Source organism: Bombina bombina, chromosome 6 (genome assembly GCF_027579735.1).
Source record: "Bombina bombina isolate aBomBom1 chromosome 6, aBomBom1.pri, whole genome shotgun sequence".
In the NCBI taxonomy this organism is placed as follows: Eukaryota; Metazoa; Chordata; class Amphibia; order Anura; family Bombinatoridae; genus Bombina; species Bombina bombina.
The window spans coordinates 445,977,943-445,990,389 of record NC_069504.1 but is presented as its reverse complement, the minus strand read 5'-3'; the positions used below and the strand labels follow the sequence as shown (position 1 = coordinate 445,990,389).

At 36.6% G+C, this 12,447-nt stretch overlaps 1 protein-coding gene across 1 annotated transcript in view; it reads left to right on the top strand.

Annotated features, from left to right (window-relative positions):
• SEC24A (SEC24 homolog A, COPII coat complex component) overlaps positions 1–11,241 on the top strand; it is a 182,062-nt gene extending 170,821 nt beyond the window's left edge. The window contains 1 exon segment of the mRNA XM_053717212.1: positions 9,826–11,241. Coding sequence (XP_053573187.1) covers positions 9,826–9,940 — 115 coding nt within the window. The 3' untranslated portion in view covers positions 9,941–11,241.
• Positions 11,242–12,447: the final 1,206 nt, after the last annotated feature.

Here is a 12,447-nt window from a genome sequence, read left to right as displayed (position 1 = left end):
GGATGATCCGTGGGCTGGATACACTACAAGAGGAATAAATTTATCAGGTAAGCATAAATTATGTTTTTAAACATGCTTTGCAAAATTCAATGCAATGCTTGCTATAGGTCTGGGATAATAAGAACATTAGATGATATGCACCAGTGATGGCTAACCTTGGCACCCCTGATGTTTCATAACTACATTTCCCATGATGCTCAACTGAACGGCAGGGTGCCTAAGCATCATGGGAAATCTAGTTTCAAAACATCTGGGGTGCAAAGGCTAGGCATCACCCAGCCTATAACTATTAATTTAGTTTATTGCCAGTGAAGTCATGCCAAAGAATTAAAGGGACATTAAACACCTAATGAAAATGGCTGAAACCTACTTTTTCTTATAAATAAAAATAAAATAATCACTACAGTTTATTTTATCTATTCCTCTTACCCCAAACTTTTCAAATGGATTGTTTTGAAATACAGTGTTGAGCCAGTGCCACATTTCCTATGTAAGCTGCCATATTGTAGCGTGCGTTACAGGGCTCATTAGTCACATGACACAGCATATTGGCTGTTACATACAGTACTTAGAGAATATAACATTTGCCTGCAGTGTGTGAGCTGCAGTGAGACACATTTATTTCTCAGTTAGGGTGTAAATAGATTTCATTTGCCAGTCTATTGTATATAATACACATTATGCAGCAAATGCTAAGTGCATTACCTATTTTTTTTAACTTCCCCCCACAGTTTTACTTTTTCAAACTCCACAAGTTTTCTGCTCTAAGCAGAGCGTTAAGGCACTGTTGTTGTCAATTACTGACATCATGCTCCAGGAGGGGGGAGAGGGAGGGGGAAACTATAACTGAACGGAGTGAAGTTTGTGCAGATGATTTCTGCCTTTCATGACCATTGATCCTGCTAATGTGAATCACTAAGGGCTGTCAGCTTAGTGTTCGTTTAGCAAGGATCGTTCGTATGCATTATTTATCAGTGTGATCTACTCCTGTGGTTTTGGGGATTATTAGAAGACAAGTGTTAAGGGTCCCTTTAATGACAAAAGAGAGATGTAATGTTAGTCCAGTAAAAATAAAGCACTTTTACTCCAATTATGTCATTTTAATTATTGGATGTCTGAACTGCCATTAATAATTGTTCTTCAAAGTAATCCCATATGAACATTTTATAACCAGCGCTGCGGAATCTGTTGGCGCTATACAAATACCTGATAATAACTTACTTAGAGCTGCAACAACTAATCGATTTAATAGATTAGTTGGTTTGCGATTTCATCGATTAGTTGGTTTGCGATTTCTTTATTATTATACTTTATTTATGAAGCACCAACATATTCCGCAGCGCTGTCCATGGGTACAATTCAGTTAAATAAAACAATGATATAAAACTTGTAAAAGACAAGACACATTTTTATAAACGCATACAGGAGGACTTGAGGGCCCTAATCCCATGGGAACTTACAACCTAGAAGGGTAGGAAGTTGAGAAACAGGAGGACTGCAAGATTGAGAAAGATGTTAATGCAGAGTTAGATGAGGGAAATGTTAGGTAAGTGAAATTAATTTATTATTGAGTTGGGTGGTAGGCTTCTCTGAACAAAAAAAGTCTTCAGGGAGCATTTAAAGAAAGAAAGATTAGGGCAAAGCCTGACAGCATGAGGGAGAGTGTTCCACAGGGTAGGTGCTACACAACAGAAGTCCTGCAGTCTAGCATGGGAGGAGGTGATCGTCAAAGATACAAGGAGCAGGTCATTGTTGGATCTTAGTGGGCGGGCTGGAGTATACTTGTTGATTAGAGAGGATAGGGTAGTGGGAAGTAGTGTTGGTTTGCAATTATTTGGTCTGCATACAGCACCAGCTGCTTCACTCCAATGAGCTCCTGCACATGGTATTGTGTTTTATAGTTATGTCCTTAGCCTAAAGGACATCTAGAGATAGTTACTTTTCACTTTTTTCCGGACAGTATACGTTTACAACTTCTCCTGGTTTATGTACAACCCAGAAATAATAGGAATCCTGATTTTAATTGTTTATATTAAATCAGCTGATTTGGGACTGGGCTTTGTATAATATAGTGCTGAGCTTTTATTATTTACACCTAGCTCCAGGTTGATGGGATTTGTTGTTTGAATTGATGTGATTGTGCACTATTATCTGTTTGCACAATTATTAGCGGATCACTTGCTATTGCTGATTATATCTACTGTAGATAAATGTGTAAGAAATGTGTACGGCTTTGCCCTGTTATTGATATATAGTCCTTAGTGCTTTTTGACTTTTGTCTTTTTATATTTTTACTAAATTGTATTATGTACCAAATTCAACCTCTATAAGTTTATATCTGTTATTTTAAGAGCAGACTAGATATTTTTCCCTAACCTTATAGCTGGTTATTCACCATTGCATATAGATACTCAAGATATTTTTATGTTAGAATGAAGTCCATTCCCCTTGCATTGGGGAGAGTTAACAAAGATTAAATATCCCACCTTGGTGAAATTGACAAAAGCCTACTTATGCATCCCAAGCACCTCAACACCATCTGAGTGCCTTTTTTTCTGCTGCAGGCAAAATAGCTTGGATTTTATTTTAAATATAGGAAAAAAAACAATTTTAGTCGAATAATGGAAAAAAATATTTGTCCAATGAAACAATTATGAAAATAATGGTTAGTTGCAGCCCTAAACTTACTGATTTCTTTCATGTAATTAGCAAGAGTCCATGAGCTAGTGACGTATGGGATATACATTCCTACCAGGAGGGGCAAAGTTTCCCAAACCTTAAAATGCCTATAAATACACCCCTCACCACACCCACAATTCAGTTTTACAAACTTTGCCTCCGATGGAGGTGGTGAAGTAAGTTTGTGCTAGATTCTACGTTGATATGCGCTCCGCAGCAAGTTGGAGCCCGGTTTTCCTCTCAGCGTGCAGTGAATGTCAGAGGGATGTGAGGAGAGTATTGCCTATTTGAATGCAGTGATCTCCTTCTACGGGGTCTATTTCATAGGTTCTCTGTTATCGGTCGTAGAGATTCATCTCTTACCTCCCTTTTCAGATCGACGATATACTCTTATATATACCATTACCTCTGCTGATTCTCGTTTCAGTACTGGTTTGGCTTTCTACAAACATGTAGATGAGTGTCCTGGGGTAAGTAAATCTTATTTTCTGTGACACTCTAAGCTATGGTTGGGCACTTTATTTATAAAGTTCTAAATATATGTATTCAAACATTTATTTGCCTTGACTCAGAATGTTCAACATTCCTTATTTTTCAGACAGTCAGTTTCATATTTGGGATAAATGCATTTGTTTCAATCATTTTTTCTTACCTTAAAAAATTTGACTTTTTCCCTGTGGGCTGTTAGGCTCGCGGGGGCAGAAAATGCTTCATTTTATTGCGTCATTCTTGGCGCAGACTTTTTGGCGCAAAAAAATTTTTCTGTTTCCGGCGTCATACGTGTCGCCGGAAGTTGCGTCATTTTTTGACGTTTTTTTGCATCAAAAATGTCGGCGTTCCGGATGTGGCGTCATTTTTGGCGCCAAAAGCATTTAGGCGCCAAATAATGTGGGCGTCTTTTTTGGCGCTAAAAAATATGGGCGTCATTTTTGTCTCCACATTATTTAAGTCTCTTTATTTATTGCTTCTGGTTGCTAGAAGCTTGTTCACTGGCATTTTTTTCCCATTCCTGAAACTGTCATTTAAGGAATTTGATCAATTTTGCTTTATATGTTGTTTTTTTCTTTTACATATTGCAAGATGTTCCACGTTGCATCTGAGTCAGAAGATACTTCAGGAAAATCACTGCACAGTGCTGGAGCTACCAAGCTAAGTGTATCTGCTATAAACTTTTGGTATCTGTTTCTCCAGCTGTTATTTGTATTGCATGTCATGTCAAACTTACTAATGCAGATAAAATTTCCTTTAGTACTGTTACATTACCTGTTGCTGTTCCGTCAACATCTAATTTTCAGAGTGTTCCTGATAACATAAGAGATTTTATTTTTTAAATCCATTAAGAAGGCTATGTCTGTTATTTCTCCTTCTAGTATACATAAGTCTTTTAAAACTTCTCTTTTTTTCAGATGAATTTTTAAATGAACATCATCATTCTGATACTGATAATGCTTCTTCTGGTTCAGAGGTTTCTGTCTCAGAGGTTGATGCTGATAAATCTTTGTATTTGTTCAAGATGGAATTTATTCGTTCTTTACTTAAAGAAGTGTTATTTGCATTAGAAATAGAGGATTCTGGTCCTCTTGATACTAAATGTAAACGTTTAAATAAGGTTTTTAAATCTCCTGTAGTTATTCCAGAAGTGTTTTATCTCCCTGATGCTATTTCTGAAGTAATTTCCAGGGAATGGAATAATTTGGGTAATTTATTTACTCCTTCTAGACGTTTAAGCAAATTATATCCTGTGCCATCTGACAGATTAGAGTTTTTTGGGACAAAAATCCCTAAGGTTATGGGGCTGTCTCTACTCCTGCTAATGTACTACTATTCCTACGGCAGATAGTACTTCATTTAAGGATCCTTTAGATAGGAAAATTGAATCCTTTCTAAGAAAAGCTTACTTATGTTCAGGTAATCTTCTTAGACCTGCTATATTTTTAGCGGATGTTGCTGCAGCTTCAACTTTTTGGTTAGAAGCTTTAGCGCAACAAGTAACAGATCATAATTTTATAGCATTATTATTATTCTATAACATGCTAATAATTTTATTGGTGATACCATCTTTTGATATCATTAGAGTTGATGTCAGGTATATGTCTCTAGCTATTTTAGCTAGAAAAGCTTTATGGATTAAACTTGGAATGCTGACATGTCTTCTAAGTCAACTTTGCTTTCCCTTTCTTTCCAGGGTAAATAATCATTTTCGTTCCTTTCCTCACAACAAGGAACAAAAGCCTGATCCTTCATCCTCAGGAGCGGTATCAGTTTGGAAACTATTTCCAGTTTGGAATATATCCAAGCCTTATAGAAACCTATAGCCAGCTCCTAAGTACCTATGAAGGTGCGGCCCTTATTCCAGCTCAGCTGGTATGGGGCAGATAACGTTTTCTTCAAAGAAATTTGGATCAATTTCGTTCTTAATTTCTGGTTTCAGAAACATTGTTTCAGAAAGGTACAGAATTGGCTTCAAGTTAAGGCCTCCTGCTAAGAGATTCTTTTCTTTCCCGTGTCCCAGTTAACACAGCAAAGGCTCAGCATTTCTGAAATGTGTTTCAGATCTAGAGTTGGCTGGAGTATTTATGCCAGTTCCAGTTCTGGAACAGGGGCTGGGGTTTTATTTTATCTCTTCATTGTACCAAAGAAGGTCAATTCCTTCAGACCAGTTCCGGATCTATCATTATTGAATCGTTATGTTAGGATACCAACATTCAAGATGGTTTCTGTAGGACTATCCTGCCTTTTGTTTAGCAAGGGCATTATATGTCTACAATAGATTTACAGGATGTGTATCTGCATATTCCGATTCATCCAGATCACTTTTAGTGTCTGAGATTCTCTTTTTAGACAAGCATTACCAGTTTTGTGGCTCTACCGTTTGGCCTAGCCTCAGTTCCAAGAATTTTTTTCAAAGGTTCTCGGTGCCCTTCTTTCTGTAATCAGAGAATAGGGTTTTGGTATTTCCTTATTTGGACGATATCTTGGTACTTGCTCAGTCTTCTCATTTTCGAAGAATCTCATACGAATCGACTTGTGTTGTTTCTTCAAGTTCATGGTTGGAGGATCAATTTACCAATCAGTTCATTGATTCCTCAGACAAGGATAACCTTTTTAGGTTTCTAGATAAATTCAGTGTCTATGACTCTGTCCTTGTCAGACAAGAGAAGTTTAACATTGATATCAGCTTGTCAAAACCTTCAGTCACAATCATTCCCTTTGGTAGCCTTATGCATGGAAATGTTGGGTCTTAGGACTGCCGCATCAGATGCGATCTCCTTTGCTCGTTTTCACATGCGACCTCTTCAGCTCTGTATGCTGAACCAATGGTGCAGGGATTACTCAAAGATATCTCAATTAATATCTTTAAACCGATTTTACGACACTCTCTGACATGGTGGACAGATCACCATCGTTCAGTTCAGGGGGCTTCTTTGTTCTTCCGACCTGGACTATAATCTCAACAGATGCAAGTCTTACAGGTTGGGGAGCTGTGTGGGGGTATCTGACGGCACAAGGGGTTTGGGAATCTCAGGAGGTGAGATTTCCGATCAATATTTTGGAACTCCGTGCAATTTTCAGAACTCTTCAGTCTTGGCCTCTTTTGAAGAGAGAGTTGTTCATTTGTTTTCAGATAGACAATGTCACAACTGTGGCATACATCAATCATCAAGGAGGGACTCACAGTCCTCTGGCTATGAAAGAAGTATCTCGAATTTTAGTTTGGGCGGAATCCAGCTCCTGTCTAATCTCTGCGGTTCATATCCCAGGTATGGACAATTGGAAAGGGGATTATCTCAGTCGCCAAACGTTGCATCCGGGCGAATGGTCTCTTCACCCAGAGGTTTTTCTTCAGATTGTTCAAATGTGGGAACTTCCAGAAATAGATCTGATGGCTTCTCATCTAAACAAGAAACTTCCCAGGTATCTGTCCAGATCCCGGGATCCTCAGGCGGAGGCAGTGGATGCATTATCACTTCCTTGGAAGTATCATCCTGCCTATATCTTTCCGCCTCTAGTTCTTCTTCCAAGAGTAATCTCCAAGATTCTGAAGGAATGCTCGTTTGTTCTGCTGGTAGCTCCGGCATGGCCTCACTGGTTTTGGTATGCGGATCTTGTCCGGATGGCCTCTTGCCAACCGTGGACTCTTCCGTTAAGACCAGACCTTTTGTCTCAAGGTCCTTTTTTCCATCAGGATCTGAAATCCTTAAATTTAAAGGTATGGAGATTGAACGCTTGATTCTTGGTCAAAGAGGTTTCTCTGACTCTGTGATTAAATACTATGTTACAGGCTCATAAATCTGTATCCAGAGAGATATATTATAGAGTCTGGAAGACATATTTCTTATGTCATGACATATGTCTTTCTCATCATTCTTTCTTGGCATTTTTTTAGAATACCGAGAATATTTCAGTTTCTTCAGGATGGTTTAGATAAGGGTTTGTCCGCAAGTTCCTTGAAAGGTCAAATCTCTGCTCTTTCTGTTCTTTTTCACAGAAAGATTGCTATTCTTCCTGATATTCATTGTTTTGTACAAGCTTTGGTTCGTATAAAGCCTGTCATTAAGTCAATTTCTCCTCCTTGGAGTTTGAATTTGGTTCTGGGGGCTCTTCAAGCTCCTCCATTTGAACCTATGCATTCATTGGATATTAAATTACTTTCTTGGAAAGTTTTGTTCCTTTTGGCCATCTCTTCTGCCAGAAGAGTTTCTGAATTATCTGCTCTTTCTTGTGAATCTCCTTTTCTGATTTTTCATCAGGATAAGGCGGTGTTGCGAACTTCTTTTGAATTTTTACCTAAGTTGTGAATTCCAACAACATTAGTAGAGACATTGTGGTTCCTTCATTATGTCCTAATCCTAAGAATTCTAAGGAGAAATCGTTGCATTCTTTGGATGTTATTAGAGTTTTGAAATATTATGTTGAAGCTACTAAGTCTTTCCGAAAGACTTCTAGTTTATTTGTTATCTTTTCCGGTTTTAGAAAGGCCAGAAAACTTCTGCCATTTCTTTGGCATCTTGGTTGAAATCTTTAATTCATCTTGCCTATGTTGAGTCGGGTAAGACTCCGCCTCATAGGATTACAGCTCATTCTACTAGGTCAGTTTCTACTTCCTGGGCGTTTAGGAATGAAGCTTCGGTTGATCAGATTTGCAAAGCGGCAACTTGGTCCTCTTTGCATACTTTTACCAAATTCTACCATTTTGTTGAATTTTCTTCTTCTGAAGCAGTTTTTGGTAGAAAAGTACTTCAGGCAGCGGTTTCAGTTTGAATCTTCTGCTTATGTTTTTCATTAAACTTTATTTTGGGTGTGGATTATTTTCAGCAGGAATTGGCTGTCTTTATTTTATCCCTCCCTCTCTAGTGACTCTTGTGTGGAAAGATCCACATCTTGGGTAGTCATTATCCCATACGTCACTAGCTCATGGACTCTTGCTAATTACATGAAAGAAAACATAATTTATGTAAGAACTTACCTGATAAATTCATTTCTTTCATATTAGCAAGAGTCCATGAGGCCCGCCCTTTTTTGTGGTGGTTATGATTTTTTTGTATAAAGCACAATTATTCCAATTCCTTATTTTATATGCTTTCGCACTTTTTTCTTATCACCCCACTTCTTGGCTATTCGTTAAACTGAATTGTGGGTGTGGTGAGGGGTGTATTTATAGGCATTTTAAGGTTTGGGAAACTTTGCCCCTCCTGGTAGGAATGTATATCCCATACGTCACTAGCTCATGGACTCTTGCTAATATGAAAGAAATGAATTTATCAGGTAAGTTCTTACATAAATTATGTTTTTTTTTTTTTTTTTTTTATACCTGAGGATCTAAAGAATATTATAAGTAGTATGAATATAATTGATTTAATAATGTACAGTAGATAACATGTTAAATGGACATGAAACCCAAACTTTTCTTTCACGTTTCAGAGCATACAATTAAAAAAAAAAAAACTTTCCTTTTTTTTTTTATATTCTCATATTTGCATTATTCTCATGTTGTTCTTTGTTGAAGATAAATGTAGATAGGTAGTGTGCACATACCTAGAGCACTAACATGTCAGGAAAAAGTGCTGCCATCTAATGTTCTTGCTGATATATAACGTGCGCGCTCCTGAGCTTACCTTTCATCTTTTCAACAAAGGATACCAAGAAAACAAGGAAAATTGATAACAGAAGTAAATTGTTTAAAACTGTACACTCTATTCGAATCCTGAAAGAAAATGTATGGGTTTTATATCACTTTAAAGGGACACTGAATCCAAATTTTTTCTTTCGTGATTCAGATAGAGCATGCAATTTTAAGCAACTTTTTAATTTTATTCCTATTTATCAAATTTTCTTCATTCTCTTAGTATGTTCATTTGAAAAGCAAGAATGTAAGTTTAGATGTCGGACCATTTTTGGTGAATAACCTGGGTTGTCCTTGGTGATTGGACAGCACCAATAAACAAGTGCTGTCCATAGGTCTGAACCAAAAATTTGCTGGCTCCTTAGCTTAGATGCCTTCTTTTTCAAATAAAGATAGCAAGAGAACTAAGAGAAATTGATAATAGAAGTAAATTAGAAAGTTGCTTAACCCCTTAAGGACCAGCGACGTACCCTGTATGTTACTGGCCTTTTTTTGGGACTTGATTGTTTTATAGCGCGGTCTTGCCACCAGCGTTGAGACTGCTCTATTCCACAAAGCGTACTGGAGGGAGGGCATTAATAGTGTGTTCTTGCTAGACTTGTGCTATTATGTCCTGAAAAAACCCTTAACGACCAGTGACATACAGGGTACATTGTGGTCATTAAGGGGTTAAAATTAAAAAAATTGGATTCAGTGTCCCTTTAAGCATGGATGGTTAGCAACAGTAAGAGAAATAAAATGTGATGCTTATGTATACAAGCAAGCTGTTCTAAACCCTATAATTAAACTAAAACATATCTGTTCTCCCCTGACAGGCTTATATATACCCTAACTCCTCCTCCTGCCATTATCTACTAAAAATCTGTTCTCTGTTGTCACTAGTGACAAGGAAATCAAATATGTAATTATGCCAAGCTGTAATGATTCATTTCTCCTGCAATACAATTATACAATGCATGTAAAATAAATGTATTTGTTCTACTTGTACATAGTTTGTCTAAACAACTTTAATTTGTCTTAAGGGATGAAAGTCCAATGAAGACTACTTTCCTCCAGAACATGATAGAGGACCGGACAGAATCAGCCTTATCATATTATGAGTTCCTTCTCCACCTCCAACAGCAAGTGAACAAATAAAGCATTGCACAGAGCAGACGGCGAGAAGATTCCTCGAGCAGTATCTCATTGCTAAGCTGGTTAATCTCCTCATCTGCATTGTGTAGTTTGTGGGCCTCATAAGCTGTGCATACACTGTGATTTCATTGAACGTAATCTAATTGGACACTTGGGGACTGAATTGTGCAAGCACACTTGTCATTTTAAATGGGATTTAACTAAGGAACCATCCAGGCACCTCTTTCTGCAGTTTAGTGAAATACTAACAAGTGAATTGTTAGCCTTCACTGCCAGCTGGGTTTATAATGTACTGTTCTGAAATCCTCATTTTTCACCAAAAGGTCCTCGCAACATTCAGGAGGAGAAAGACATTTACTACAACAAAGCCAGAGATTGTGTTTTGTTTTTTTTTGGTTGTTTTTTCAGAATTTTATTTTCCACGTTAGTTGGTTTGCTTTTCATTTACTAAAATAATTTGGCTACTAGTTTTTAATGTCATCAATACTAGACTATGTTCAAGCTTCTAAAATAATTCTATTCAATGTCGCCCAAAATCATTGTTAAAAAATCAGGGAAAGATTTATTATTATTTTAATCTAACTGCATAAATGTGCTCCATGCTAAGGACCAAAGTGATACAATGGCATGCCGATATCAAGAATTCACTATCGATGCATCAGAGTGTTGCATGTCATGGTAGTATCATGCACCCGGTGCTCCGATCAAGGATAATTTGAATACATCATGACTATGAAGGGTCTACAGGAACTCTAGTGTCTTAAAATGAAGCATTTTGCATGCAATCTTTTAATATTATTTGCAGCAGTGGATGGCTACTTTAATTCTCATTTTTATGTTTTTAAGCACCAGGTCTCCAGTTGCTGACTTACTCAGTTTAAAAAAGTTCAATTTACTGAAGTCCTTAATGGCTTACACTAGTAACTTTAATGTAATGAAATATTCTTTTTTTTTTTTCAAATGCCAACTATCCACAGCAATGAAAATGATTGTCGGATACCTTTCTAAAGAAACCATTTATTTTCTTTAAAATAATCACTTTGGTTCTAGATGAGATGCACTTTTTATTTGTGTGCTGTATTGATCAGCTTAGTAAAAAATCGATGGATTAGATTCCCTTAAAAATGCAGTGTTTCTGCCGTCCCAGTGCATGTTAAACAGCTGGCACAACCCTCTTTATGACTCTAATTTATTGTGAAGTGGACAGAAAATGTATGTAATAACCTAATAGATTTTTTTTTTTTTTTTAATAAAAGGCACCTTTTATTCTGGGATTTCATGTTAATAAAGTTTTTAAAGAGTAACTTTTTTCCTTTTTTTTTTTTTTTTAGTGAATCTTGCAAGCTGTCAGAACACATTTTTTGTTTTGAACATTTGCCATTATGTATTACAGGTTCCTCCAGCCTGGAATGTAGCAATATGTTTATAATTTTATAATATATGAAGAAAAGTCAAGTTTAGCAGTTTTGTTTTTCCAATTACTCAATATTTAGGCTATTAGGCGTTCTCTAAAGTGCAACAAATATGATTAGCGGAGTTTGCATTCAGATTTTGTCTGCACAAGTAATCGTGGGTAAAGAGAAGCCGTGAGTAAAATCAAATCTGATCAAAGCTTTAAAAGAGAATACTATAGCTTCAATTATTGATTAATCTGTACTGGTGCACTTTTTAAATAAATAATACAGAAACCATGCCCTTCTAATACTGTATGGCCATTTTATATTAAGCGTGGCTTATGTTTAAAAAAAAATCACAGATTGCGTTTAAGATGTATTGCACACAGTGAAAATAAGCTGCCTTTACTTTGATCCCACCTGTGGAACACACATCAAACTACTTAACTGTTTGATTATTACAGAAACATTAATCACGGACACTGTAAACTTGTATGTGGATTTGTAACCATGTTTTTGCTGCAGTTTGACTTAGAGACATTAAAGGCTTTTTTTATGGAAATTGTCATTTGTCCTAGAGAGGGCAAAAAGCAAACCATTTTTTTTCCAAATACTGCATATTGCCTAAACCAGTGACTTGATTTGCAGGTTACAGACTCTGCTTTCTGTCCTATGTAGGTAATATTGGATAAGCATATTTCCTACATAGTAAAGGGGTTTAATATCATTGTATACCTACTATATAAGGTAGATATATGTTATTAATGACCAGAGTTTAATGTCTGTGTCTCCATCACTACTAAACCAGCAAGCACACATGTATGCAGTTTTCCATGCTATTGGTAGATATTTGCAGAAATTACCATTTTAATCCATATGATCTAGTTGTGCATGTGTTTTTGGGTTGTTTTTTTTGTTGTTGTTTTTTTTTTAATATTCCCACTACTTGAAAATATTAAACCGAAAAAGTCTGGCACAGGCAAAATAATGACAACCTTTATTTAAGTTAAATGAGTTTAATCAGTATTAATACTTTTTGAGTTAAAGGGATATTCCAGCCACATGGGTGCATTTGGGTATGAAACAGAAGCAATTTTGTAATATTCATGCATTATC